Source organism: Hirundo rustica, chromosome 16 (assembly GCF_015227805.2).
Source record: "Hirundo rustica isolate bHirRus1 chromosome 16, bHirRus1.pri.v3, whole genome shotgun sequence".
NCBI lineage: Eukaryota > Metazoa > Chordata > Aves > Passeriformes > Hirundinidae > Hirundo > Hirundo rustica.
Window position 1 is genome coordinate 11313541 of NC_053465.1, and position 24810 is coordinate 11338350.

At 45.8% G+C, this 24810-nt stretch overlaps 1 protein-coding gene across 7 annotated transcripts in view; it reads right to left on the reverse strand.

Moving 5' to 3' along the window:
- PTPRT (protein tyrosine phosphatase receptor type T) overlaps window positions 1–24810 on the reverse strand; it is a 451419-nt gene that overhangs the window by 119108 nt on the left and 307501 nt on the right. For all 7 annotated transcript variants that reach the window (XM_058422730.1, XM_040080154.2, XM_040080156.2 and 4 more), the window contains exon 10: window positions 1816–2017. In XM_058422730.1, coding sequence (XP_058278713.1) covers window positions 1816–2017 — 202 coding nt within the window. The remainder of the gene's footprint in view (window positions 1–1815; window positions 2018–24810) is intronic.

Here is a 24810-nt window from a genome sequence, read left to right on the forward strand (position 1 = left end):
TGTCAAGTTAAAACCATTCTTCTTGTCCTGTCCTTCCATCCCTTGTCTCCAGTCCCTCTCCAGCTCTCCTGGAGCCTCTTTAGGCCCTGACAGGGGCTCTGGGGTCTCTTCTGTGTTCTCTTCTCCAGGTGAGCACCCCCAGCTCTCCCAGCCTGACTCCAGACCCTGGAGCATCTCCGTGGCCTCCTCTGTACTCAATCCAAGATCTCTGCGTCCTTCCTGTGCTGAGCACCCCAGAGCTGGATGCAGAGCTCCAGGTGAGGTCTCATGAGAGGAGGAAAATCCCCTCCCTCGACCTGCTGGCCACAGTGGCACAGCAGGAATTGCTGAGCCCCTGCTCCAGGCAGAGGGGACAGTGCTTCAGGACAGCTTCCTGCACCCACCGAAACAAACACACTCACTCATTGATACAGCACAGATGTCTTTCCACGTAAAAAACAAGTACAGCCTCACAAGGGCATTCCTGTCACTGCAAAAACCCTTCTTCTCCCTAATCACCTCAAGGCTGCCTCTTAGAGCAAGTTTAACGGCAGCTTTCAAATTATTTGGAAAATGTATCAAAAACTTGACCGTGCAATGAGATAATCTAATGTCACAGGCTGCCCTAATGCTTGTACGGAGTTTGTACCCACCTATGGAGAGCCAGATATTTGGAAGATGGGGGGTAAAAAAGTCAATAAACCAAGCTCAGTATGCATATATTTGGTACTCATGCAGGCTGCTAACACAATTTGAGCACTCATGGGATGATAAAATGCAAAGAAACTGAATCAGAGGGAGAAAGGCCTCCACACCATTGCTGTGGTTTTTAATTTCTCTGGTCACAAGGGAATGGAGTGCATGCTGTGCTGTCCCTTCACAGCAGGGCTGCAGAACCCCCAACAGCCCATGGAGCTGTTTGGACACTTAATGGCTTTTACATCAAGTGTTTCTAGTGCTCAATGTGAAGGGTTCAAACCCTGAGCGCAGGGAGGGGATGTGCTTTGCTTCCTTAAAACTTATCCTGTCACTTACTGCTCACAACTTGCAATTATTAACTGATTTTGAAGTGGGGCAGTGGAAAATTCTATACTGTAGTGCAATCTTTTCTACAATAACCAACCATAATTTCAAGCATTACCAGCGTCCTGAATGTACCAGATGTGTATTTTGACTTCACTGGAAAAAACAGTTCAAGTAGTCCAAAAAATGACAGCTTTTCTCTGTTAGAGAACCTATTTTTAAAGTCTATCAACTAAATGTTAAAATCCACATATATCTGCCCAATATCACCACTACTTGTTTTTTTGATAACTGGCCTATTTCCCCTTTATTTTTTTTCACATCTTCTCTTTTCCATTGCCTCTTTATTTTAGTGCTTTTCATATTCTTATCTGCCTCAAGCCCTCCTTCTGGTCTTATTCAAAAAAACCCAAGAATCCTTCCTTATTTTTAGTCTCTTTGGACTATTAATTCCATTACTTCATTACATCCATTTTGGTACAGCCTGAAAATAAAAACCACATTATGGAAGAAGCTTCCCCAGCCAGGCAGATAATGCTAGCAATAATTACTATAAGGGTAGCTCATTTGTGGAACTAATGATGGTTCTCATTTAAAATGCTCCAGAGATATCCAGGGATATTTAGGGCACCCACAAATTAACCCCTGTGTTTGTAACCCAAATAAACAAAGGTCTGTGGCTGTTTCAAAACTCTGTCCTACGAAACTTGGAGAGACATTAAGCTGGGTATTTTTTATCATTTTATGCATCAGCTTTGTGTCTAAAGCACAAAGCCTTAGAAATTATTCTTCTCTTCCTCTCCAAAGCAGTACCTGAAATCTTGGTTGCAATCCGGGTGGTGATGGGTGGCCCGAAGCCCTTGACCGTGCTGGCTTTGATGGTGAAGGAATAGGTGGTGCCTGGGTACAGCCCCACAAAGAGGTGATGGGTTTCGTTCCGCAGCTTGAAGACTTTCCCTCTTTGGCTGGACAGGTCAGCACTGGGATCCAGGGACCCGACGGCCTTGTAGGTGATCTGCAAACGAAGAACAGGACAGGAAAGTGGTGAGGGCCCTTCTGCACCTGGCCTCCCTCTGCTCCCCTGCTCTGTCACCTCTCCAGACTGAGCTGCAAACACAAGGACAGGTATTATTTCAGGATTATTTCCGTATCTCCCATTAGCAATTTTGTAATTGGGCGCTGTCAAACAAACATGACAATTTTTCCAAGGTTTTACTTAGAGAAAAACTAATTTCCTCTCTCTGCTAAAGCCTCAGCATGTGCTGACTTACAACAAAAGATGCAAAGAATTGCTTCTTGTTCCCGAGCTCAGAACTTCTGTAGTCAAACCAGAGCACACAGCACGACCGGCAGGATTTTCATGAGAACCGCCCATGCAAGCCCCCCAGCTTATGAAAACCCTCAGTGCAAACATGGATACATTTCCTTTTGGCAAATCATCTCCTCAGAAGGCAGCTGAAAACAATGGTAGCCTTTCTCTGACAACAAAAGCTTTGGAAGTCTTTTCCTGTGCTACAGAGGATACGCTGAAATGAAACAATACGTTTAAATGAAATGAAAATCATGCTGTCTTTAGACCAAAAGCCCTTCTCTGGGTGGAAAGCAGCTTCTGCTGTCCTTCCCCTCCCCTCATTCTGAGCCTCAGAGCGCAGATCCACACGTGGTGCAGGTCTGGTTTACACCTGGTTTAAGCCAGGAGGGTTCCAGACCTGGAGATGTCCTGACTGACCTGGAGCTGGTGCCAGCACACGTTGAGCCCTGCCTGAGCTCAGCATGCTCACCCACGGCAACCCTCCTGATACACAGACACTCCGAGGGGAACTCATGACTTATTTACCAGCCAATTCCTTGCCTGAGTTCCAAATTCAATCCCAAGGCAGCTCAGTTTCAACACAGCTGTCAATATAATGTACCGTGCTCTGCTGCTCTCCTAACCTTTTTTGCTATTATGGGATCCTCACTTCTTTGTAATGAAACACTATGAATAAATCAGTGTGTGTTAATACATGAGGTCTTTTTTTATTAAGGTCTCCACAAGAATCTAATTCCCAGCCTTTCTGAAAGAGCCTTTGAAAATCTTTAAGTCGCTTGCTTTATGGCGGGAGGAAAACATTGCATTTTGAGCAAAAATGAATACCCAGTGTTTAAAAAGGGAAGCTTTAATAATAACAGGATAAATAAGAGACCAAGACTGATGTTACTGACACCAGAGAAGGGTGATAGCATGTGAATGCTGTTATTTGGACAGAGAAGAACAATTTAGACAGAGCTGACATCCAAGATAAGGCAGTGTAACAGAGAAGGGGCATGAATTACTCCAGCAACAAGAAAGTACAGAAGCAGAACTCTAAAAGGAATTCTAATTAGACAGCTTGCAGGTGATTTCACTGAAAACCAGCTCATTTTTTTCTGGGAATTACAACCTGGGTTTAAATTTTTATTACATGCCAGACACCTGAGAAAGAGAGAGCATAATGGTTCTTAAAACAAACAAAAAATTAAAAGCAGGAGGAAAATCTCCACACCTACTGCTTTTCCCTCAGGGAGCCATGAACCAGCATGGCATGGGACAGTATTTTGAGTTCTAATTGCATCAAGGCACTTCAAGGCAAGGGAATTTGTAAGAAGACCATTGGAATTAAATTGAGAAACAAATACTTAAATCAAGAGACACGACCCTGTCCATGCCATAGCTAAAATCCAGAGAGAAAAATACATTTAATTTAATGTCACGTAGGAATGACCCAATGCAATCTTGTATGCTCTGTCGGCACATCAAGAGCTAGAGAAATGGAAATTCTATAAAACTACAAAGGGGAATCAACAAAATAGGAATTGGGGAAAAAGAAAGGGAACTTCCTACAGCTGGGGCACTGAACAGCACATTCACAGGGTGCCCAGGTCAGGCAGTGGCCTGTGCAAAATCAGTGGTATTTATTTACAAGCACATTATACTGAAGGTTATAAATACAAGTGCAAGATGCATTTGTCCTTGATCTCCATCCATATAAATAAATGTATTCAGCTACCTTCAGCAGTTCTAAAATCGTTAGAGAAACAGTTATTTTCCTTATTAAAAAAACTTATTCCCTTAAGGCAAAAAGAGCTAGAAAAGCTTTCAAGAAGGAAAAAAGACTAAAGAAAAAAAAGCAACTCACTGATTAAAAAAAACAAAACAACAACAACAAAAAACCCCCCACACAAACTAACCCGGTCTTTATTTTTCTGATGACTGTAGCAGAGAATAAGTACAAGGGACCTTAAAACAACCTGGGCCAACTCACAAGAAGCAGGGAAGGAGGAAACAGCACTTGAGAGAATGCCCCCATTTGATATTGTAGTGTGGGTCAACTTTCAGAGCAACTGCTCACTGAAATCAGACCTCAGGATTTCCCAAGACTCTTTTCAGGATGTATAAACTCCAGCAGAGAGATTTGTGGCACAGCCAAATGTGAGTTTACTTTTTCTGCAGTGGAGTCTCTTCCCAGTAGATACAGACCCTGCTAAACCAGGTGGTGGGAGAGCATTCAGAGGAAGCCACCCTGTCCCCAAGACAACATTTGATTTTAACTCATTAACAGTACCTGGATGCAGCACAGAGAATAGAAACACAACAGTGCAAAGCTGTGCATGTGTCCAGCGTCACCCAGGCCAGCAGCAGAAACGTTTACAGGCTGCAAAGTGCCAAGGGTGCAGGTACAGCAACCAATTCTTGCTCTCACCAGGGTCAACCTCTTCTCTGCTTCCCTCCAGGGGGGTTCTGAGTGACTGGAGTGGGCAGGAAAGGGGCACACAGACACTGTCAGGAGAGCCCCTGGGCAGGAAAGGGGCACACAGACACTGCCAGGAGAGCCCCTGGGCTGGAAAGGGGCACACAGACACCGCCAGGAGAGCCCCTGGGCAGGAAAGGGGCACACAGACACCGCCAGGAGAGCCCCTGGGCTGGAAAGGGGCACACAGACACTGCCAGGAGAGCCCCTGGGCTGGAAAAGGGCACACAGACACTGCCAGGAGAGCCCCTGGGCTGGAGAGGGGCACACAGACACTGCCAGGAGAGCTCCTGGGCTGGAAAAGGGCACACAGACACTGCCAGGAGAGCCCCTGGGCTGGAAAGGGGCACACAGACACTGCCAGGAGAGCCCCTGGGCTGGAAAGGGGCACACAGACACTGCCAGGAGAGCCCCTGGGCAGGAAAGGGGCACACAGACACTGCCAGGAGAGCCCCTGGGCTGGAGAGGGGCACACAGACACTGCCAGGAGAGCTCCTGGGCTGGAAAAGGGCACACAGACACTGCCAGGAGAGCCCCTGGGCTGGAAAGGGGCACACAGACACTGCCAGGAGAGCCCCTGGGCTGGAAAGGGGCACACAGACACTGCCAGGAGAGCCCCTGGGCAGGAAAGGGGCACACAGACACTGCCAGGAGAGCCCCTGGGCAGGAAAGGGGCACACAGACACCGCCAGGAGAGCCCCTGGGCAGGAAAGGGGCACACAGACACTGCCAGGAGAGCCCCTGGGCTGGAAAGGGGCACACAGACACTGCCAGGAGAGCCCCTGGGCAGGAAAGGGGCACACAGACACTGCCAGGAGAGCCCCTGGGCTGGAGAGGGGCACACAGACACTGCCAGGAGAGCCCCTGGGCAGGAAAGGGGCACACAGACACTGCCAGGAGAGCCCCTGGGCTGGAGAGGGGCACACAGACACTGCCAGGAGAGCCCCTGGGCTGGAGAGGGGCACACAGACACTGCCAGGAGAGCCCCTGGGCTGGAGAGGGGCACACAGACACTGCCAGGAGAGCCTCTCAATTAAAGGGGCACACAGACACTGCCAGGAGAGCCCCTGGGCTGGAAAGGGGCACACAGACACTGCCAGGAGAGCCCCTGAGCTGGAAAGGGGCACACAGACACTGCCAGGAGAGCCCCCAATTAAAGGGGCACACAGACACTGCCAGGAGAGCCCCTCAATTAAAGGGGCACACAGACACTGCCAGGAGAGCCCCTGAGCTGGAAAGGGGCACACAGACACTGCCAGGAGAGCCCCCAATTAAAGGGGCACACAGACACTGCCAGGAGAGCCCCTCAATTAAAGGGGCACACAGACACTGCCAGGAGAGCCCCCAATTAAAGGGGCACACAGACACTGCCAGGAGAGCCCCCGGGCTGTGTGCCCACCTGGGAGGACTCTTCTCACTACCACAGGGAGCTGATCTTCTCCAGGTCTCCACACTGCCATTTATAAAACCTTCCTACCCTCCTTTAGAGCATCCACACTCCACTAACATTTGTCTGCCTGAGAAGTTTGTGGATTTCTGGAATCACTGAGTGCTGCTGGTTACGCAGCCAAACCCCCGGGTGAAGCACAGGAAGCAGCCCTGGAAACAGAGCTGTCTGCTTGGAAAAGGAGGAAAACTCCTCCAGCTCATCTAAAAAAAAAAAAAAAACAAACAAAAACAAAAAAAAACCCAAACAACAAGCAAACAACCAATCACTTTTCTCTTCCAAGTGAGCTACCTGCTGTTTCTTAGCTGCAAGTGCTGCCCTGAGTGTGGCTCAACACCTGAGAGCTCTGTCTCAGCCTTACTCCTGTCTGGACCCGCAGGCACAGCGACAGCAGCTGCCACTCCAGCTGCAGCCGCAGCTGCCCCTGCTGGCCTGGCACACACCCCTGCCCTGGCACCCTCCTCACAGCCAGCAGCAGCTCCAGGGGCTCAGGGCAGTGGGATTTCCCTGCTGGAATAACTCAGGGGTGCCACAGCCCCGGGTTTGTGCGCATCCATGGCCCTGGGTCAGGGGATTCCTCCTGCAGAAATCAATATATCGCTTATATGTCTGTTTTCATGTGTCCTCCACCAAATTTAATATATATAGCGCCAGGTAAAAGGAAGGCACCACGAAGTTTCCAGTCTTCTCAACTGATTTGAACTCAGTTTTCTGAAGCAAGAGAAATTGTAGGGAACCAGTGAGTGAAAAGTTTTCAGGAAGGCGTGGAAATTTCTGACTCTGGAGTAATTTATAAGAGCACAAAAAACATGTCTGGAGAAGAAATATGGCACTTCTCTGGAACAAGAAGGATGCTGGAAAAAACACCTGCCTTGTGGTTTGTATGCTGAATATTTATCTTAATTTCTTGTTCCAAGTGTCAAAGAATTTCATTACAGAACAAACAAGAGACTCTAATCTAAAAAAATGAGATGACTCAATTGCTCAAAAGCAGCTGTTCTAAATTATTTTTAAATAATCTATTTTAAAGACAAGCCGAGCCATCTAATATTTCTGTATTCTCAAAAAAACAAAAAAATAACATTATTAATTTAAAGGTTTTAAAAGCATAGACAAAACAAACAGAAAGATTTCAAAAAATGTATTTTAAAATTTAATTATGATTGAAAATATTGAAAACATTTATTTGCATTCTGATGCAGAAGAAATGCAAATACAAGGATGAGAAAATTTCTCACAAGACTGAAACTCTATGGTTTTTAACCATCCTCCTGATCTCCCTGCAGGCCAGGCACTGTCCTAAGTGGAAAGTTGTCTTTGCTCTGCAAGCTTGAATGTCTGTCCAGGGTTTCCATAAGGAATGAAGAGTTTACACATCAGCTCCAGGGGAACTTGATGGTCCCAAGGAAAATTTTAGTGGCCAGCACTGCAATAGATCTAAACACAGCAAAATCAGGCAAAGAACTAGACATTAATAAATCCTAAATCTCCTTGGAACCTCCTGCACTGAGCTAATTAAATACTTCTCATACAGGAGCAATAAAAGCAGTAAATTTGAAAAAAAAAAAAAAAAATCCAAAATCCAAATGGTGAAGGAACTCAGAAGCACAAAGAACAGCAATTTCCCCAGCAGCTCAAGAGGGCAGAACACTGAGCCTGAGGTTATCCCAGCTGGGCAGGAGGGATGCACTCAGGAGATGCTCAGATGCTGAAATCCCCAATCAGCTGCGCAAAATTTGGCTACATGAGTCCAAATCCTTTGCAAAACATAAACCAGGCCAACAGTACAAGTTCGAGTCTACTGGAAACTATCAAAAAAGGCTTTCTAGGTTTCATGTCCAGGTGTTCAGTGATGTATAATTGCTGTGAGAGACTGGAGAATAAAATAAAACATCAGCATGAAGGAGTAGGCTGGTGAGCAAATTCTCTCCTGGTTGTTATTTAAACAACAATTCCAGTGCACTCTGGTCCCCATTAACCCGGGCCACCCCCTCTTATTTCATCTTTCCCTCCATTTTTTATCCACTTTAAAGCTCAGAATATTAACGCCTGGAAATCACTGAGCTACGGTAACAACCCCAGAGATGCAGATGTAATATTGAGAGCCTAAGAGCAGCTCTTCTCTCCCTCACAGAGCCCAATTTAACACAATTTTCTGGGGAGATGTGAACACTTTGCCAACTGTCATTGTCTGTGACTGCAGAACTTCTCTTACAAGGACATAAAACTTTCATGGGGAAGGGAGAGACGATAGCAGAAGTGTTAACTAAACTAGGAAGCATCAGTTTATTTCCCACTGCAAGAGAACACGTAATTTTAAAAACAACAAAAAAATAACCCAATTGGATTTTTCAAAGCTTCTGTGGTGAACAAGCAAGTGCACAAGTCTGGTGAATTTTACCCCTTCTTTGCATGGTGGAGGAAGAAAAGTGCTTTGTCCTGTGCTTTCTGAAATAGAAATGCCAGCAAGAGTTGAAAATTAGAGGTTAAAAGAATCCCTATAGGAAAAAAAAAGGGTACCTATTGTTAAATGTGTGGTAATTAAACAGGGAAATAGACCATCAAGAGATGTGATGAATTAACTTTGGGTTAAGAAGTTCCTTTAGAAGAACCTATTATGAGGCCCTAAGCTTGATACAAGAACACATTGTGATAAAGATCTCATCACTCCACTGTAATGGCCCTTCCTGTCCCCCACTACTAAAATCCTCAGGGAACCCAGGATGGCTGTTCAGACTCTTTAATCCTCTTAAATAAATTAACAAGGCAGAATATTCTGCTCAAATCACGCTGATAGATCCATTTAGCCTGCCCATACACTTGGTACATACGAGTAAGATTTCACCCTGATGAATAACAGAGTTGTCAGGATTTTGTGTGTTCATAACCTTAAAACTGAAGGCGGAACACTCCAATGTCTCAGGATTGAGAGCTTGCCAGTCAAGGGAAAAAAAAAAAAATATATATGTTCATATGTTTCTTCCCACAGCAATTGATCCCGGTATGCAGACCACTTTATCTTGTATCTTTTGCCATGTAGAATTAATCAACCCCAGTGAGCAGAATTCTGCTCTCTACAGTCATATCCACCATCAAACATTAGGACTTTAAGCTTCCCCTCTGATTTTAGCAATTGCAGCCTGTTTCAATGCAAATGGTAAGTACTGCTGTTAAATCACACACTACTTTGTGGGTACATTATACAACCTTATATCTATTTTCCATTTTAGTGACAGCCTGCCTAGCAGCTTAGGGAAGGCATTTGAAGCCCATAAATCCATTACATTATTCCCCTACATTCCCACCGATGTTTTATGTGCCTGTCTTTATAAAACAGCCTGTTCTGCCTCTCCACGCCCCTCCTGCAACCTCTCCCATCTGGGGACGATTGGGAGCTGACAGGTAGCTGCAGTAGCTCTCTCTATACATAAAACAGGGTTTTTCTCCCCTTTTTCACTCAGCAATGCCCCAAGACTAAATCTCTTCCTACAGACAAGAGAGGAGGCAGGACAAGGAAGATGACAGAGCCACTCCATGCATGAGTGTGCCAAGGTCCAGAGCAGGTCTGCAGGGACACCCTCACTGGTGTCTGTCCCTTTACTGAGCAGGAAGAAAAAGCAGCTTTTCCTGACTTCTTGCTGTTTTTTGAACTCACTCCTGCCTTGTGAAACGAGACCTGGCATCAAGACCTTTTTTATGCCTTGGTTCTTCTCATAGCATGCTGCACACAGGGCACGGGGAGGTGGACTGCACTGGGAATAAGGATCCCAGCGACTGTCACAGATGTCAGCTCCTCCAGCACTGCTCAGCAAGCAGGACAGGAGGAGGCAGCCTGTCCACCCGACCAGAAAATCCCATTGTCTGGAGTCCCCTCCCACCCCTGCCCCGGGGCACTGTGTCTTGCCGCCAGGTCCCACTCGTCCCATTGCTGACTGCCCTGCTCAGCTGATGGAAAAGCCTGGGACCAAACCCACCGAAACAACAAAGCTGCTGGCATCCCAGAAAGCTAAAGCTGTAGACCAGTCCCAGCTTTAATTCCTGCCTGTTTCTTAAAGTGGAACCTCCTGGAGAGGGACTTTTCATAAGGGTACATAGTGATAGGACAAGGGGGAATGATTTAGATTTGATATTGTGAAGAAATCCTTGTGGAGAGACCCTGGCACAGGGTGCCCAGAGAGTTTTTGGGCACACCATCCCTGGATGTGTATAAGTCAAAGATGGAAGGGGCTTGGAGCAGCCTGGGACAGTGGAAGGTGTCCCTGCACATGGCAGGGGGTAGAACAAGATGAGCTTTAAGATTCCTTCCAACCCAAACCATTCTGGGGTTCTGTAATTCTCAAGTTGAAAACCATTTTGGTCCAAATTGCACAATCCTCCCTGGAGCCAGAGTCACTTCTATTCACCCAGGTGACACCCAGGCAGACTCAGCTGTGAACAAGCCTGACTTAGTGGTGCTTAAATCCTCCTTAGAGCAGCTTTAGAAATGCTCAGTGTTCAGCTGCCAGGAGCCCAGCTCCAGTGCACTCACACCCACCACGGAGTGGAGCAGCCCTGTGAGTGCCAGGCTCTGCTCCTGCCCAGCACCTGCAGCCACCAGGAACTTTCCCCTGTGCTTTGCCACACCACTTGCTTCAAATTCGTAACAGGGCTGGCACGAGACTTCACAAAGAGATGAGGAAGAATTTCGTCACAGGCCAAGTGTGATTTTCCAGGGCTGGAAAACATTCTGCAATTCATAAGAGTGCAGAGATAAGGGAGTCAGGTATCAGCAGAGAGCTGGATGTGTTTCACAGGGCTCAGCACCGCAGATGGAGGGGAGGGAAAACCAACTGCAAGACTTCATGATTGAAAACACCTCAGGAAACAATAGGCTATTTAGTTTTAAATCTTGCCTTACATATTCCACTCCATGCTCTAATAAAGCCTACAGGAAAACTTCATTTTCTCCCGTATCCCAAAAATAAACACAAATCAACCGATGCATTCAAGTCTGACAGAAATATCCTTGAACTCAAAGTTATACAAACATAACCATTCATTTCCCTAGCTGCTGCCTGGGGGAAGCAGTGTTCCTCTAGCCAGGTGTTGAGATGCCATGTGCAATGTGAGTTAACCATGAAAAGGACTTTTATCACAGAATGGCTTGGCTTGGAAGGGACCTTCAACATCATCTTGTTCCAAATCCACTGCCATGGGCAGGGACACCTTCCTCTAGACCAGGTTTTTATGATGGAAGAAAACCAGCTGTAGCTCAGGGTGTCTGCTGGAAATGTTTTATTTTGAATTCAGCGTGTGCAGAGGGTGTACAAAGTGAAGACATTCTACTGAACATCTCACTCACCATCATTTTGAGCACCACGGACCTTCCAGAAATCTCATAGGGTTTCTCCATAGTTCTTATGGATTTATTCTCACATAGTCAGCACTGAGTTTCCAAAACACATCTTTCTGAACCTGAGTTTGTATCATTCATAAGATACCCAACATCAAAAGCAGATTCAGATTTCAGTGGAAAGAGCAGCAAGAAACAGCCATTCCCAACCACGGCCTTCCCTTCCTGCTTGCTTGAGACTCGACAACAAGAGCCATCAGATGCTTTCAAAATTATCTATTTCTTACACAGAGGATCCCAGCATCACCAGTGGCTCCTCCCCAGCCACTGCTCACCAGGCTGAGCCATGAGGGTTTAATTGCCCCCTCCCCTGCAGTGACAGCGCTGAGCACCAGGGCTCCAGCTGGATAATGATAACTAGCACTTCTGAATTCAAACATGGCAAGCCAACACTTTCCCCAGCCTGAACCCCATTGGAGAATGAAAATCAGCTCTTTCCTCCCCCACAGCCCCCTGCTCGGGGGCACTCTCAGAACCACACTTCCACAGCAGAACACCAACCACTGCATGGACACCTGATGCCACACAGGAGTGAATTACAGAGCCACTGCCTGCTGAACACAAGAGCAAACAGCAGGTACAGGTCTGTGGGACAAGGCCCAGACTTTGGTTACACGGCTTTTTCCGAAGAAGTCTCTACTTCCAGGCATTAATCCTACATTTAATCTTGGCAAACCGCAGTTTCACCAGGCAGTTAAAGACCATTTGCTTCCCGAAGGTGAGATACAATTGTGGCTCTGTATCATTTTAAGTAGCTACAGAGATTCTCCTCCTGCAACAGAGATTCCACTCCAGGTTCCCAGCCACACGGGGACTGGCACAGTCCCCATCCCTGTTTACAGCATGGCTGGCAGCATTTGCCACTTCCAGTTCCGAGGCTGGTGTCAAGCAGGGTGTAAATCATAAACAACCAGGGCCCAGAATGTGGGCTCTACATTTGATTTCAAGTTCAAAGCTGCAAGTGTCAGAGGTGGAGGATTCAAATCTGTCTTTTGCATCAACGCATGTTAATATTTTATCTAGCTCACCTCCATCTTCACATTCCAGCACAAGTCTCCCTTGGGTGTGAAAGATAAGGCATGAAGAACATAAGGAATCCCTTCTTTTCCACATACATCATCAGAGCTGCTTGTTTTCTTGAAGGGAGCAGGAGAGAAGCATGATTCCCCCTACAACACCCCACGAGCTGTTAAATGTAAGGAATGTAATAGTAGGGACTCAATTCAAAGAATCACAAAACGGTTTTGGTTGGAAGGGACCTTGAAGTTAATCCAGTGCCGCCCCCTGCTATGGCAGGGACACCTTCCACTGTCCCAGGTTGCTCCAAGCCCTGTCCAACCTGGCCTTGGACACTTCCAGGGATCCAGGGGCAGCCACATCTTCTCTCATTGAAGAACTCTAGTGCTGCATCACCCTCTTAGTAAAGAATTTCCTCCTAATATCTAATCTAAATATCTGCCCTCTTTCAGTTTAAAGCCATTTTCTCTTGTCCTATCACTCTGTGCCTTCACAAAGCCTCTAACTCTTATAGCCCTTTAGGTAACGGGAAGTACTCCAAAGTCTCCCCAGAGCCTCTTCTCCAGGATGACACCCAGACAGGGCTTTAGGATCCTTTCCAACCCATTCTATGAACATTACTGCCCCTGTCACAGACTGAAGGTGACTAACACAGAAGTCAAAGCAGCACAGAGTGGTCAAGTCACAGCTTTAACCCCAAACCGTGTGGGAAGCCTTACAAAAGTAAAAATATTCTTGAGGCACAAGAACCATAAGAAGCCTGGCTGCACACCTGGGTACATCTGCAAGGGACAAAGGGCAGGAGGAGCACTCAGTACAGGAACAGCAGCTGGAAGCACTAAGCCAATATTGTGAGCCCAGCAAACCCCTCAAACACACATTTAGCCTCTTTTCCTGCCAAAGGGATCTGAAGTGCATCCCTACATTCTCATCTCAAAAGCAGAGGATATGTGAATCGAGCCCAGAGCTGTGTTCTTATCCCAAGATCAGCCTGTGACTACTCGCACAAAAAAAATTTAAAATTCTTCTTCCATGAAGGTATCACAGAGCACTAAGGATGAGAACTCACTTGTAAATCAGTTCTGACACCTCTTAAAGCAAAACTTACTTTTCCATGTTGATTTTTTTTTGTCCTTTCTTTTTGGCCTCCATCTTAAAATTTTCAGACTTAGAGCAGAACTGAAAGCATCTCAAACCCCAAATATCCATGAATAAGAGTGGCCGTACTTTGCTAATCACAAAACAATTTGCCTGTACCTCACCATGCTCTTTGCACACTGCATCTGCCATACCAGAAATACAAAGTATCACAAGAGCACGTACAATTGTTTTTTTGACATTGTGTATTACAACAATGACTCTGATTAGACTTTTTACAGTTGCCTCTCAAGCTACACCATCAAGCTTTCCAAACTTTGGATTTTTTTTCCACCAGAAACAACAACAAAAAAACCCAACACAACTGTATAGAGTAAGTGTGGGATGAAAATGGGCTGCGCAATTTCCCAACCCATTTACCAGTTTTTTAAATTAATACCTTCACCCTTGCTGTCTAGAATAATTGCCAAAAAATAATTTAGCCACTTGCAAAGATTTTGAAAACTGCTGCAAGTCTAAATCAGCCCTACAAAACAGAATAGGAGCCAAAGCAGCTCCCCCATTATTCACACCTGCCATAAACAAGAGGGCAAGAAATTCCTCCTGAAGCCAATGTAAAAATCTTGTTTTAATGCCCTAAGTAATAGCAAATAAATCCATCTCAACTGCTTCAGCCAGCATGAAAAAAAAAAAGCAAACACAAAAAAAAAAACCCAAAAAACAAACAAAAAACCCCCAACCAAGTTGCTTCTGCAACATTCTAGCAGAAAAAACGGTCAGTTTTGAGCTAGATAACAGCAAAGAAAATAAATGTTTATATGCAAAATATTTGCCTGGAATTTAGTGCTTAGGAAGCTGTCTTGTGCATTAGTATTTACAGCAAGATGGAACATGCTTTCCTGAGCAGCTCCCCAAAGGTAGACAGGGTTGAGGTTCTCATTAATATTGCCCAGCCCGTGATGGAGCCAGGCTTTGCAGAGTTCTCTGCTTGCCCCATCCTGCTGTGACAGTGGGATAAAAGGGGAAGGATCCAGCCATGGGGTGGATCTGGGGAAGTAGAGCTCCATCTCACAGCAGCACAGAAGCTGAGCCTGAGGGGTAAACAACCAACTGCCCAAATCCCAAAAATTTCTCCTGAACATTTTCCTTCTATAACTCAACATGCTGCATCAGCTAAAACTTAAAAGATTCATTCTACATTTTCATTTGAAAAAGCCATTTAACTCCCCTGAACTCCTCACCTAAACCCTCCTTCTTTCCACCCTTGCTCCCTCCTTCTCTCAGGGGCACGCTGACATTTTGCTTTCCCCTCTGTTGCAACAGTCCCCTTGGGAGAGGGTAAAAAAAAGCTGGGACACAGACTTCTTGTTTATCATAGCATGAAAAGGGTCCTGGTTTATTCCTGTTTGCAGCTCAGCCATCCTGACTCCAGCTATTCACTGACCCTGGCTGCAGCAAGCTCCTGCTGTAGCTTTCCCTTGCCCCCTCTGAGTGCTGATGATTTCCTGCTAAACTCTGACTGCAGGGATTAGTGTGCAGACTCTGACTGCAGGCTTTTACCCAGCTAGACTGTGGCTGAAGGCTCTAACTGCAGCCCCAGACTAACCTCACACCAGTGATTCTCTCCCCAGGATCCTGCTTCATGAGTCTCTCCTTCATGCTCCTCAAAGTTCCTCCTCCATAATGATCCTCCCCTCACCACCTCACCCTCTCTTTTATCACACTTATCTTTACTGGACACAGCTGTGACTCATCAGGGGCAAGGCTGTATTGGGTAATTGACACAGCTGCTACTTATCAGGGGTGAGGTCACCTGTACTCCCTTCTCCTACATCCCTCTAAAAAAAGTACATCATCAGAAAGAACAAATCCTGTGCCCGACATCACAGAGCCTCTAAAAGTCTTCCCAGTGCTCACATCCAGAGGCTTTTCATTTGTGCACTGACTGTTTGCAACTTCTGCTAAATAAGCTCACTGCTGCTGGTTCCCTCTTGAATAAATCCTGGACCTGATTTTCTAATGTCCTGGGGATAATCCAGAGTCAGAAGACATCTGGAAATCCTCCATCACCTTGGAAAAACAACGTCCTTTGTTCCTCACGACAGAACTGCTTTGGAGTAAATACATGGGCTATAGCTTTTGCAGACACCTTAGGTACTACGTGAATAAAATCCCATTACTATTGTAGAAGAGGTCGTCTCCAATCAGGTTTGCTGCAGCAAGTCTTCTGCTTTATTTACCTGAACTGTATTTTCCCAGAAGCAAGAGGCTGTAAAATCCACAGTTTATAAAGCAAGTTAAAAAAAAATTCCTACCAAAACAAATGTTTCAATTTTTTTTAAGTGCCTTCCCACACAAAGGTGTCTCTGAGCTATCCATTAGCTCCAAGTGAGCTACATCTCATTGAACAACTAAATACTATTTGTAGAGGAAGAAAACCCACGGCAAGTGCAGAAAATGTGTTCCAAAGCCAGAAATTGTGGCAACGTTCTTCCCCAGCTCATCACACAGCTCCAGGATCACTGGGGGCATCTGACCTGGGCACAGGACACTGGAAAGGACTGGCCAGACAGTTGGGTTGTTCAAATGATAACACTGAAAAAATCCAGTGCCTACAAACATCATGCCCACTAAAAAGGAGGCTGGAGGGGGAAAAATAGACCATGACCAAGCCCTTTGTGTGCTGTTCTGTATAAATATCTCTTCATTCCCTAAAATCCTGCTGTCTTCAAATAAAACTGCTGGTCCACAGGGTGGGATACGTGTCCAAATGGGCAGCCCCAGGACCCACATCAGCGAAGCCTCACACAGCACTCAGAGCAGAGGCTGATTCATTTTGTTCACACAAGGACAAACTAAAGCCAGCTCCAGACCTTTCTCCCCATGCTACATTGATTTTTGTATTTTACTCAATTTGAGAAAACATGGGCATTCACTCAAACACTGACTAGCACAAAAATAACTGTATTATGTGCATTATGGTCCATTTTACATTGTAAGGTTTATTTCAGCTGTGTTATTTTGTTTTCTGAAGACACAGTGTGGAGACCTTGTGAATGAAAAGTGAACTGTTAAGATCTTTAGATACCTCTCAACTCCAATTCTGATTTTATGGTGCTGTAATCAACTTCCAATCCACACAAAAACATTTCAATCACACTTTAAAAATGTTTTGCAAAACTCTTGGCATAATGCACTTGCTGTACTTCATTACACTTGCCTGCTCTTGAGTTCTAAATAGGAGTGAAAGAAGGTACTTTTCTGTTCCCTTTAATAGCCTATTGGATTTTCCTACTACTTCATCTGTAGGAATATCATCAACCACGAATTGTGTTTATTGGGTAATCCATTAGTTGCTTCAACCTCCTTTTTTTGTTCCCCACAATAACAGCAATATTCTGAGCACTCTTCACTCCACCTCTGTGATGCTCCAAAGATACTTCGAATTGCTTTAGGGAGCATTAAAAGTCTTCACATCTCAGAGACTCAAAGGATGAACTTTAAAACAATCCAATTTATTTTTCCAACTCCCCTTTTAGGAAAATTTTGCTTTGCTGATTCTTCCCTTTTGCTAATGAGATGTAAAATCAGATGAGTCTGACTAGCTCCACCTCTGCTTTACAAAAAAGGAGAAAAGCCTCCATAAGGAATGTACAGAAAAGCCTCCACAAAAAATGTACCTTGACTCCTAGGAGACTCATTTGGGGTCCTCCCCCTTGGCAAGGGTGTTCCCAGGAGCACACATGGAATCTGCTCCAGGTCTGTCCTGCTGGTGCAGTGCTCTGCATTCTCTGCTTTCCCCATAACTCCAGAAGTGTTTGGAGAGGGCAGAAGGGGAAGAAAGCAGCTTGGCTCCTCGGTGCCACTGTCACCCTGTGCCAAGGAGAGCCACAGTGCCAACACCTCTGCTGGGCCAGGGTCTGGATATGGAGCTGGGGCAGGGCTGCGGTGCCTCGGTGGACAACCAGAGGAAGCCCTGGGTTGTTAAGCTGTCCTTAACAACCTTAACACCTTGAGGAGGTGACCAAGGTTAATTCCTGCAGAGGCAGACTTGGGCTTCCCATGCTGGGAACTGCTGAATAAAACTCAGCCTGAATGGCTCAGGCACTTCTCAAAGCGTACTTCATTAGATTTCAATTAGAAAGCACAATTAGAGGAGCAACAAGAAAGGGTGGATATTTCTTCCTCTTTAAGGCACTTCTTTCAGGACTCTCTTGCACACTGTCCCATACACCCAGTCACCGTGACCCTGGGCTGTGCCTCCTACTCTGCAGGATGACTGCAGCAGGGCCAGGGGAGGAAAAGGCAGGGACCCCCTCAGGCTCTGACGCCAGACTTTTACAACCCCAGGCAAGAGCGTAAAGGACACTGAGTCACAGTGATTCATGCAGCAAATCATTCTGATGCCACATTCTCCTCCATCCACCCAGATCACACTTTTCAAATCCCAGCATAGTTTCTTTATTTTTTTTTTCCCCCCTGGATGTCTGACACACTGCAGACTATTTTAAAGATGACTGAAAAACAAGCTAGCTGGTAGTTAAATCTGCTGTACAGTGGTCTGCACCTTCATAAGAAATATTCCAGGGGAAGGAAAGTAGTCCAGGGGTTTCCACAAATCAAAATAGGTAGAGGATATACCAATTCCTGAAGGACTCGCTATACAGACTTCAAGAATCTAAATGCTACCACTAGAAAAGGGATGTCTATTTGTGGTCAAGCTTGAGTTGTAATTTCAGCAATAGAAGCCCTTGATCAGCGCAAGCCTTTATTTTCTGATTGTCTCAAGTGATTCATGATTTCAACCTCAAAACTTTATAGTGGTTCATCCTCAAAGAACATAAAAATAATTGTTTGTTATTTGGACATAACAAAGCTGTGAATAAAGCATTTTGCACCAGGTTCTTCTAGCCTGATTTCAGGGTTTTACAGACCCTGGAAGTGAGTTTTCCAAATCTGGTAAGTCAGTTAAGATAGCAATAGGCTTCAAATAAAAAGTGTAGAAATATTATGCTTACCCATACCTAAAAGGTAAAATACCTTCAGGTGGTTGCTGCCTAAACTTACCCTGAAAAAAAAATCAGGGCATTTTGTAGAAGGAAAAAGGTCCTTTATTGTCAATTTGAGCTTGGTACAAAGTACAATTTAAACAGACTTAGCAGCTGCTCCTGGACTTACTGGAGTATTAGAGCCTTTCACCAACAAGTATTCAGGCTCTGAATAGCAATAACAAGAACACAAATTTGAATGAGACTCGGCTTCAGCTCCCACGTCTACAACACAAGGAGGGTGGCATCGAAATGTGGCAAATTAGAGTGCAGACACCTGGTCCTGAAAAGTCATGCAGAAAACTTAGTTTATACTGCTTCGCCTTATTTCTCATCAAAATAATTTGGAGGCTTGAACATGAAACAGATTTGTGAATTCACCAGGGAGCCAGAGAGAGTCATCAGGCAGTAATGGAAAGGCAGATTTTTTTATTGATTCAAATTAAGGGTAATTTATTGAAAAAAAAGCCACAATTTGCATGAAAGACGTTGCTGAAAGATGCAGCAGTCTAAGTGTGTTTTGATCTATTTGACTCACACACACAGAGCCTGGTGGGTGCAGAGAGCAGCAGCTCTGCACTCACTGCTTCAGCACCCAGCAAGAGAAAACCAACTGGTCCTGAGCCTTTGCTCTGAGACAGCTCAACCCTTTTGGCACTTCAAGATTCTTCCCTCTTTTACTCTATCATGAGCAGTGTGCTCATTCTTATCCTCTCTGACCCTTCCAAGTGATGAAATCTGATTGTCCTCTGGCTTCAGTAGGTCCCAGAACCCCCAGTTGGTGGATTTTGTCCTTAAAGTGTGAGGAGTTGCACAGCTCCTGGGAAGAGCAAACTTGAACTATTTTAGGGAGATCAGGTTACCACAGGGGACGCCCGAGTGCAGGTCTCAGACCTAAAAACATTGGTGTTTTCTACATCACAACTGCTTGCCAAGGGAAGCCTACCGCTCCATGGGGAAGCTGATCAATTCTTCCAGGTTTGAAAATGTAAACCGAATCTTCGCTGATAGAACTGGACAAACTGTGAAATTAGAGAAGTTACAGCAGCCTTGGAGCAACTCTGGGGCACCTGTGCGCATGTGAACATTTCCTAAACTAAATGCTTCATCTTCTTCTCACTGCCAGATTCCCTACAGCCAGAGTTACAGGGACAAGCTGCTTATCTCGGAGTTTAACTGGAGTGTGGGTGGGACCAAATGGGCACGGGCCAGGGAATGGGCACGGGCCAGGGAATGGGCACGGGCCAGGGAATGGGCACAGCCTGGGGAACGGGCACGGTCCCAGGGAATGGGCATGGCCTGGGGAATGGGCATGGACCAGGGAATCAGCACTGCTCGGGGAATGGGCACGGCCTGGGGAATGGGCATGGACCAGGGAATGGGCACGGGCCAGGGAATGGGCACAGCCCAGGGAATGGGCACAGCCTGGGGAACGGGCACGGTCCCAGGGAACGGGCATGGCCTGGGGAATGGGCATGGACCAGGGAATGGGCATGGACCAGGGAATGGGCACAGCCCCGAGGCTGCCAGAACTCCAGGAGCCTTTGGACAGCGCTGCCAGGGATGCCCAGGGTGGGGTTGTTGGGGTGTCTGTGCAGGGACACGGGCTGGAATGGGGGATCCTGGGGGTCCCTCCCAGCTCAGGACATTCTGATTGTTTCCTCATCCTCCTGAGCTGTGGCAAGGACTGGGGCTCTGCTCCCCATCAACCCCACCCCGAGCACTGGTTTCCCCTCCCCAGCTCTTGAGACAACCAGGCCGCTCCTTCTGCAGCTCCTCACTGCAAAACTTCCATGTTTATGCGGAAATGTGATGGGAAGAGCCGAGTGTAAAACGCCGAGAGAGAGACAGAGACATTTCCCTGCCTTCACCAGGTGTCCGGCACAGCCGGGTTATCAGCGATGGAATTCATCTCTGAACGGGCTCTTTGTGCCACGTTCACACATTATTGATCTCTGTGAGCTAAATTTTCCCAAGGGATTTAAGCCCGTTTCCATCTGCGTTGAGCACGCTTGGAACGCTTGGGGATTTGAGAGAAGCGATTTCTCTCCCCCAGCCACAGAGTGGCTCCTTTTACACATCCCCACATTTGCATTTTGCCATTTGCATACGCACAGTTTAATGCCAGAGCAGCACGTAAACAGGACTGTTAGTTTTATGAAAATCTGACTTTTGGGGGGGATTGCTTTGTGCAAAACAACAGTAGAAAGCCGGATCCAAAGTAAATCTTACAGTGAAGGGAGAAAAGCCCACTTATTACAAGACTAGGAAAACTGCATGCAATGCTGAGGAGCCGCTTACAAAGGCAAATTATCCCACGGTGTAGATGGCAAAGGGATCATTTACATTCCCAGTTCGTAAAAAGCAGTGATTAATACAGCTAGAGAAAATGTAAAATTTAATGAGTAACTGAAGTGTTCAAACAAACTGCCAGTTTAATAAAGCAGAATGACAGGGCCAAAGTGTTGGGAATAAAATCCCAAGGTTCTGTTAGCAGAGAGAAAATTCATGGATGGAGTGAGAAAAAGAAAAGGTGATTTAACATCAAAGGAAATAATTACTCTTCATCTAAATAAGAATTAGGATGAACATTTATATTGTCTTTTCTTCCCCTCTGAATGTCTCCCAAAGTCTTATTTATTTTAGTTTACATACTTAGCTAATTAAAGCTCTAAAATAATATAAATTTTTATGGGCCATTTTTGGAGAAAACCATCATAACTAAAAACAGGCCCAGGCACTTTGAACATTGCATCAAGGTTCTATTAGTTTTCACAGTGCAATATTTTTTTAAAAAAAACTGCCTCCTGCTGAACTAATTACGATCTTATTTTTAAGCAATTTTTTAAAATTACACATGGACTGCAGACTTTCATTCTTAATGGCTTGAATTTAGCAATAACCTGCATTGAAGTTGGCAAAGAAAATACTGAACCAACATCTCAGCTGATGCAGAGGGGAAACCTTCCTGACGCTGTGCTGTTTGTGTGAGCTGTGCTCGCTGGGCACTGGACCTCTGCAGCTCCAGCCCTGCAAATCCACCTCCTACTCCAGGTGCTGAGCTGGGTCCAGCCCATCTCCTGTCTCTCCAAAGTTGGCCAAACATGCGCCGCTATTTTTTTTTTACCCTGTTTCTCTAAACTGAGCCATACAAACCCAACGTGAGCAGCCTGTGATGAAGTCCCAGGGAAGCCCAGGGTGCTGCTGTGCAGGGCTGACAACAACCCTTCACTGAGAGCTTTTCACTCCTCACAACGTGCAGCTGAAATGTCCGTGACAAAGACAGCCCAGCTCCCTCCAGAAGTATTACTTTACTCCAATATTTCTCACAACTCCATCTTCCTTTCCCAACAACATCCACCTGTTACGTATGGTCTATGCAATATGATCACAAATAGATCCATGGGGAGCTGCTGCTAATAGCTTGCATTTTGCAGCTCCAAATATTCAGCTATTAGAGTGAGAGTGGTGAGACAGATCTACCCAGAGCACTGTAGAAGTCAAGATGCCCTCTGAAAACATGCCCATCATGGGAACAACTTGACCCCAAAACGCGGAGGTGAACAGACGCAAGACGAGGTGGAATTAAGGGTTCTCTAGGAGCCCTTATGGAGAGCAGCACTTTGCATTCATGCAGCACTGTCATCATAACCTCAGGATCCCTCCTATAATTAGGAGCTCCTCTACGAGGGTACAGCCAGGCGTTTTCATTGCAGGTATGTTTGTCATGTTGGAAGTGTGGTACAAAGAGTACTCTGAGTGGGAAGAGAAGTAATGGAAATACAAGAGCACAAGCCACGCTCTGACACAAAGTCATTATTTCATAGTCTCTGATGTCTGCATGACCTGCTGCTCACAGAACTCATCTGCAGAGAGAGGACTCATCCCACTCTCACAGCGAGGACTGGCTTACTTTCAGACACAGGGAGGTTTGTGGGCTTTTTGTTCACCCTTTTGCACTCCCTCATACAGTTACTTTTGTTTTTACTGTCACATTGGCAAAAATCAATGAACTGAGAACACAGCTGCTAGAAGCACTTGTTAGAGACACTTGGATATAACTCAAGGTCCCCCACACAGCCTCTCCCTTTGCAGTGTCTGCAACACCCAGAAGAGGCTAAGGAAATGGCAGCATTTCCAGGGACAAACCAGGGAAAAAGAAAAAGGAAGAAAAGCCAGTTTTAGTAAAGAGACCCTGAGGTTAGCTCAGCTGGTCAGAGCCTGGTGCTAAAACCAGGGCCATTCACTTAAGAGTTGGACTTGATGATCACTGTGGGTCCCTTGCAACTCAGATTATTCTGTAATTCTGTAAAACTGATGATCCAGCTCCTAGTCTGCTGTTATTAGATGAGTCTGCCATTGTAATATTTAGAACTTGTCTGTAAGTACACCCAAAAATTCAACAGCCCAGGCAGTTCTTGCAGTGTGTGTGTCCAGAATGAAAGGGATGATGCCAGACACCTCTCTAGAAGACCAACCCAAGTCAGATTTACATAGTTATCTGCAAAGAGATTTGGCTTCTTGAGCTACAAAACTTATCTAACCATCACTTCAACTTCCAGATTTTGAGAAGAAGGCAGGAAGCCATCATCTCTTCTGTGGTCATCTCTTGTGCTGCCTCAAACGTGTGACATTGGCTCCTGAACACCGTAGGTTCTTGGCAGTGACATTAATTTTAATTTAGTATTACAAGACTGCATTGATGCCTAACAAGAGTCCCAATCCACTAAAACATATTTCCCTCTAGGGACTTGGGCATGAAAAGGAAAAGCTGCTGAACAGAAGGGAACATATCTTCCTCTACATTTATATCCAGAGACATGTCTGCCTGCAATGGCAAGTAGGAAAAACAAGTGTCACCTCAGAGAAGAGCTCTGTCACCTCATCTGTTACCTTCCTCAGCAAAACAATGGCTCTCTCAGGGGCAGACAAGGCTGAATGGGTCGTACCAGATTGTTTTCAGCTGCAGGCAAATTTATAATCACTAATTTATATGCAGAAATATTTATAAAGAGTAAATTTAGAGACTGTCATATTGGTAAAAGCTGCACAAGACACGTCACACAGTGTTCTGCCCAAATCCTGCATCCCTTCAGGGGAGAACAGGATGCAGAGGAAGGTGGTCCTCCCATAAATTATTACCCTTTATCAGTATGAACTCTCAGAAACATCATCAGTAGGAGCCACCACATCATCTGAAGGCAAGTAAATGAAAAATAAAATGCACCTCTATCTTCTGAAAAGCCGCCTCTTCCAACAGTCGCTACGGAGCATGAAAACTAATTCAAAGCTGTTCATTGCTTTTGCTGTTACTCGCTCTTCCTCTGTTCACTTGGGGAGAGGGTAAGAGACGTGCCTTGCACGTGATGCCAGCACCTGGGTGCTCAGGGGCAGCATGGCTGCATTTTGCTGGGAAGACACACGGCAAGCAGGGATCCTAAAGGGATCAGTGGCATCCAGCAGGAACACTTCACTCCCCAAGCGCTGCTGTCAGTTTTCTCATCTACACTGACACAGCTCGTAAGTTCAGAAAAGCCCTGTAATAGACTGCAGAGGACTCTGAGATCTCCTGACCAGATGGCAGTGCTGCCAATCTCATCCAGGACTCAGGCTGTTCAGCACAGGAATACAGAGATCAGCAAACTCAAACCACAATCTCTTACCCACCTGCACACAGACTGGCAGGAGTGTCAAACCACTGCTACCAATGCTACTATTGGTACAAAAAGCTGGCTTTCTCCAAAAAGCAGATGCTATCACTCCTCAAGGACCCACTACTGTGCACAGCAACAATTGGAGAGTTATTGATGTGCTTATCTAATTTCAGACAACACTGAAACACCAATGTGGAACTGCAAACAAAACAGTCAGCCTCAGCAGGTTCTGAATCGTCTACCAAAACTCTGTTAGGTTTATCTCATGATTAATTGATTAATCACAGGCAAGACTTCCACGAGCAGTGTGTGCCCCCAGCACATCATTAAGGATTATGTTCACAGATACTCTGTTTAGACAGCACTGTGTTAAATCCCAGCA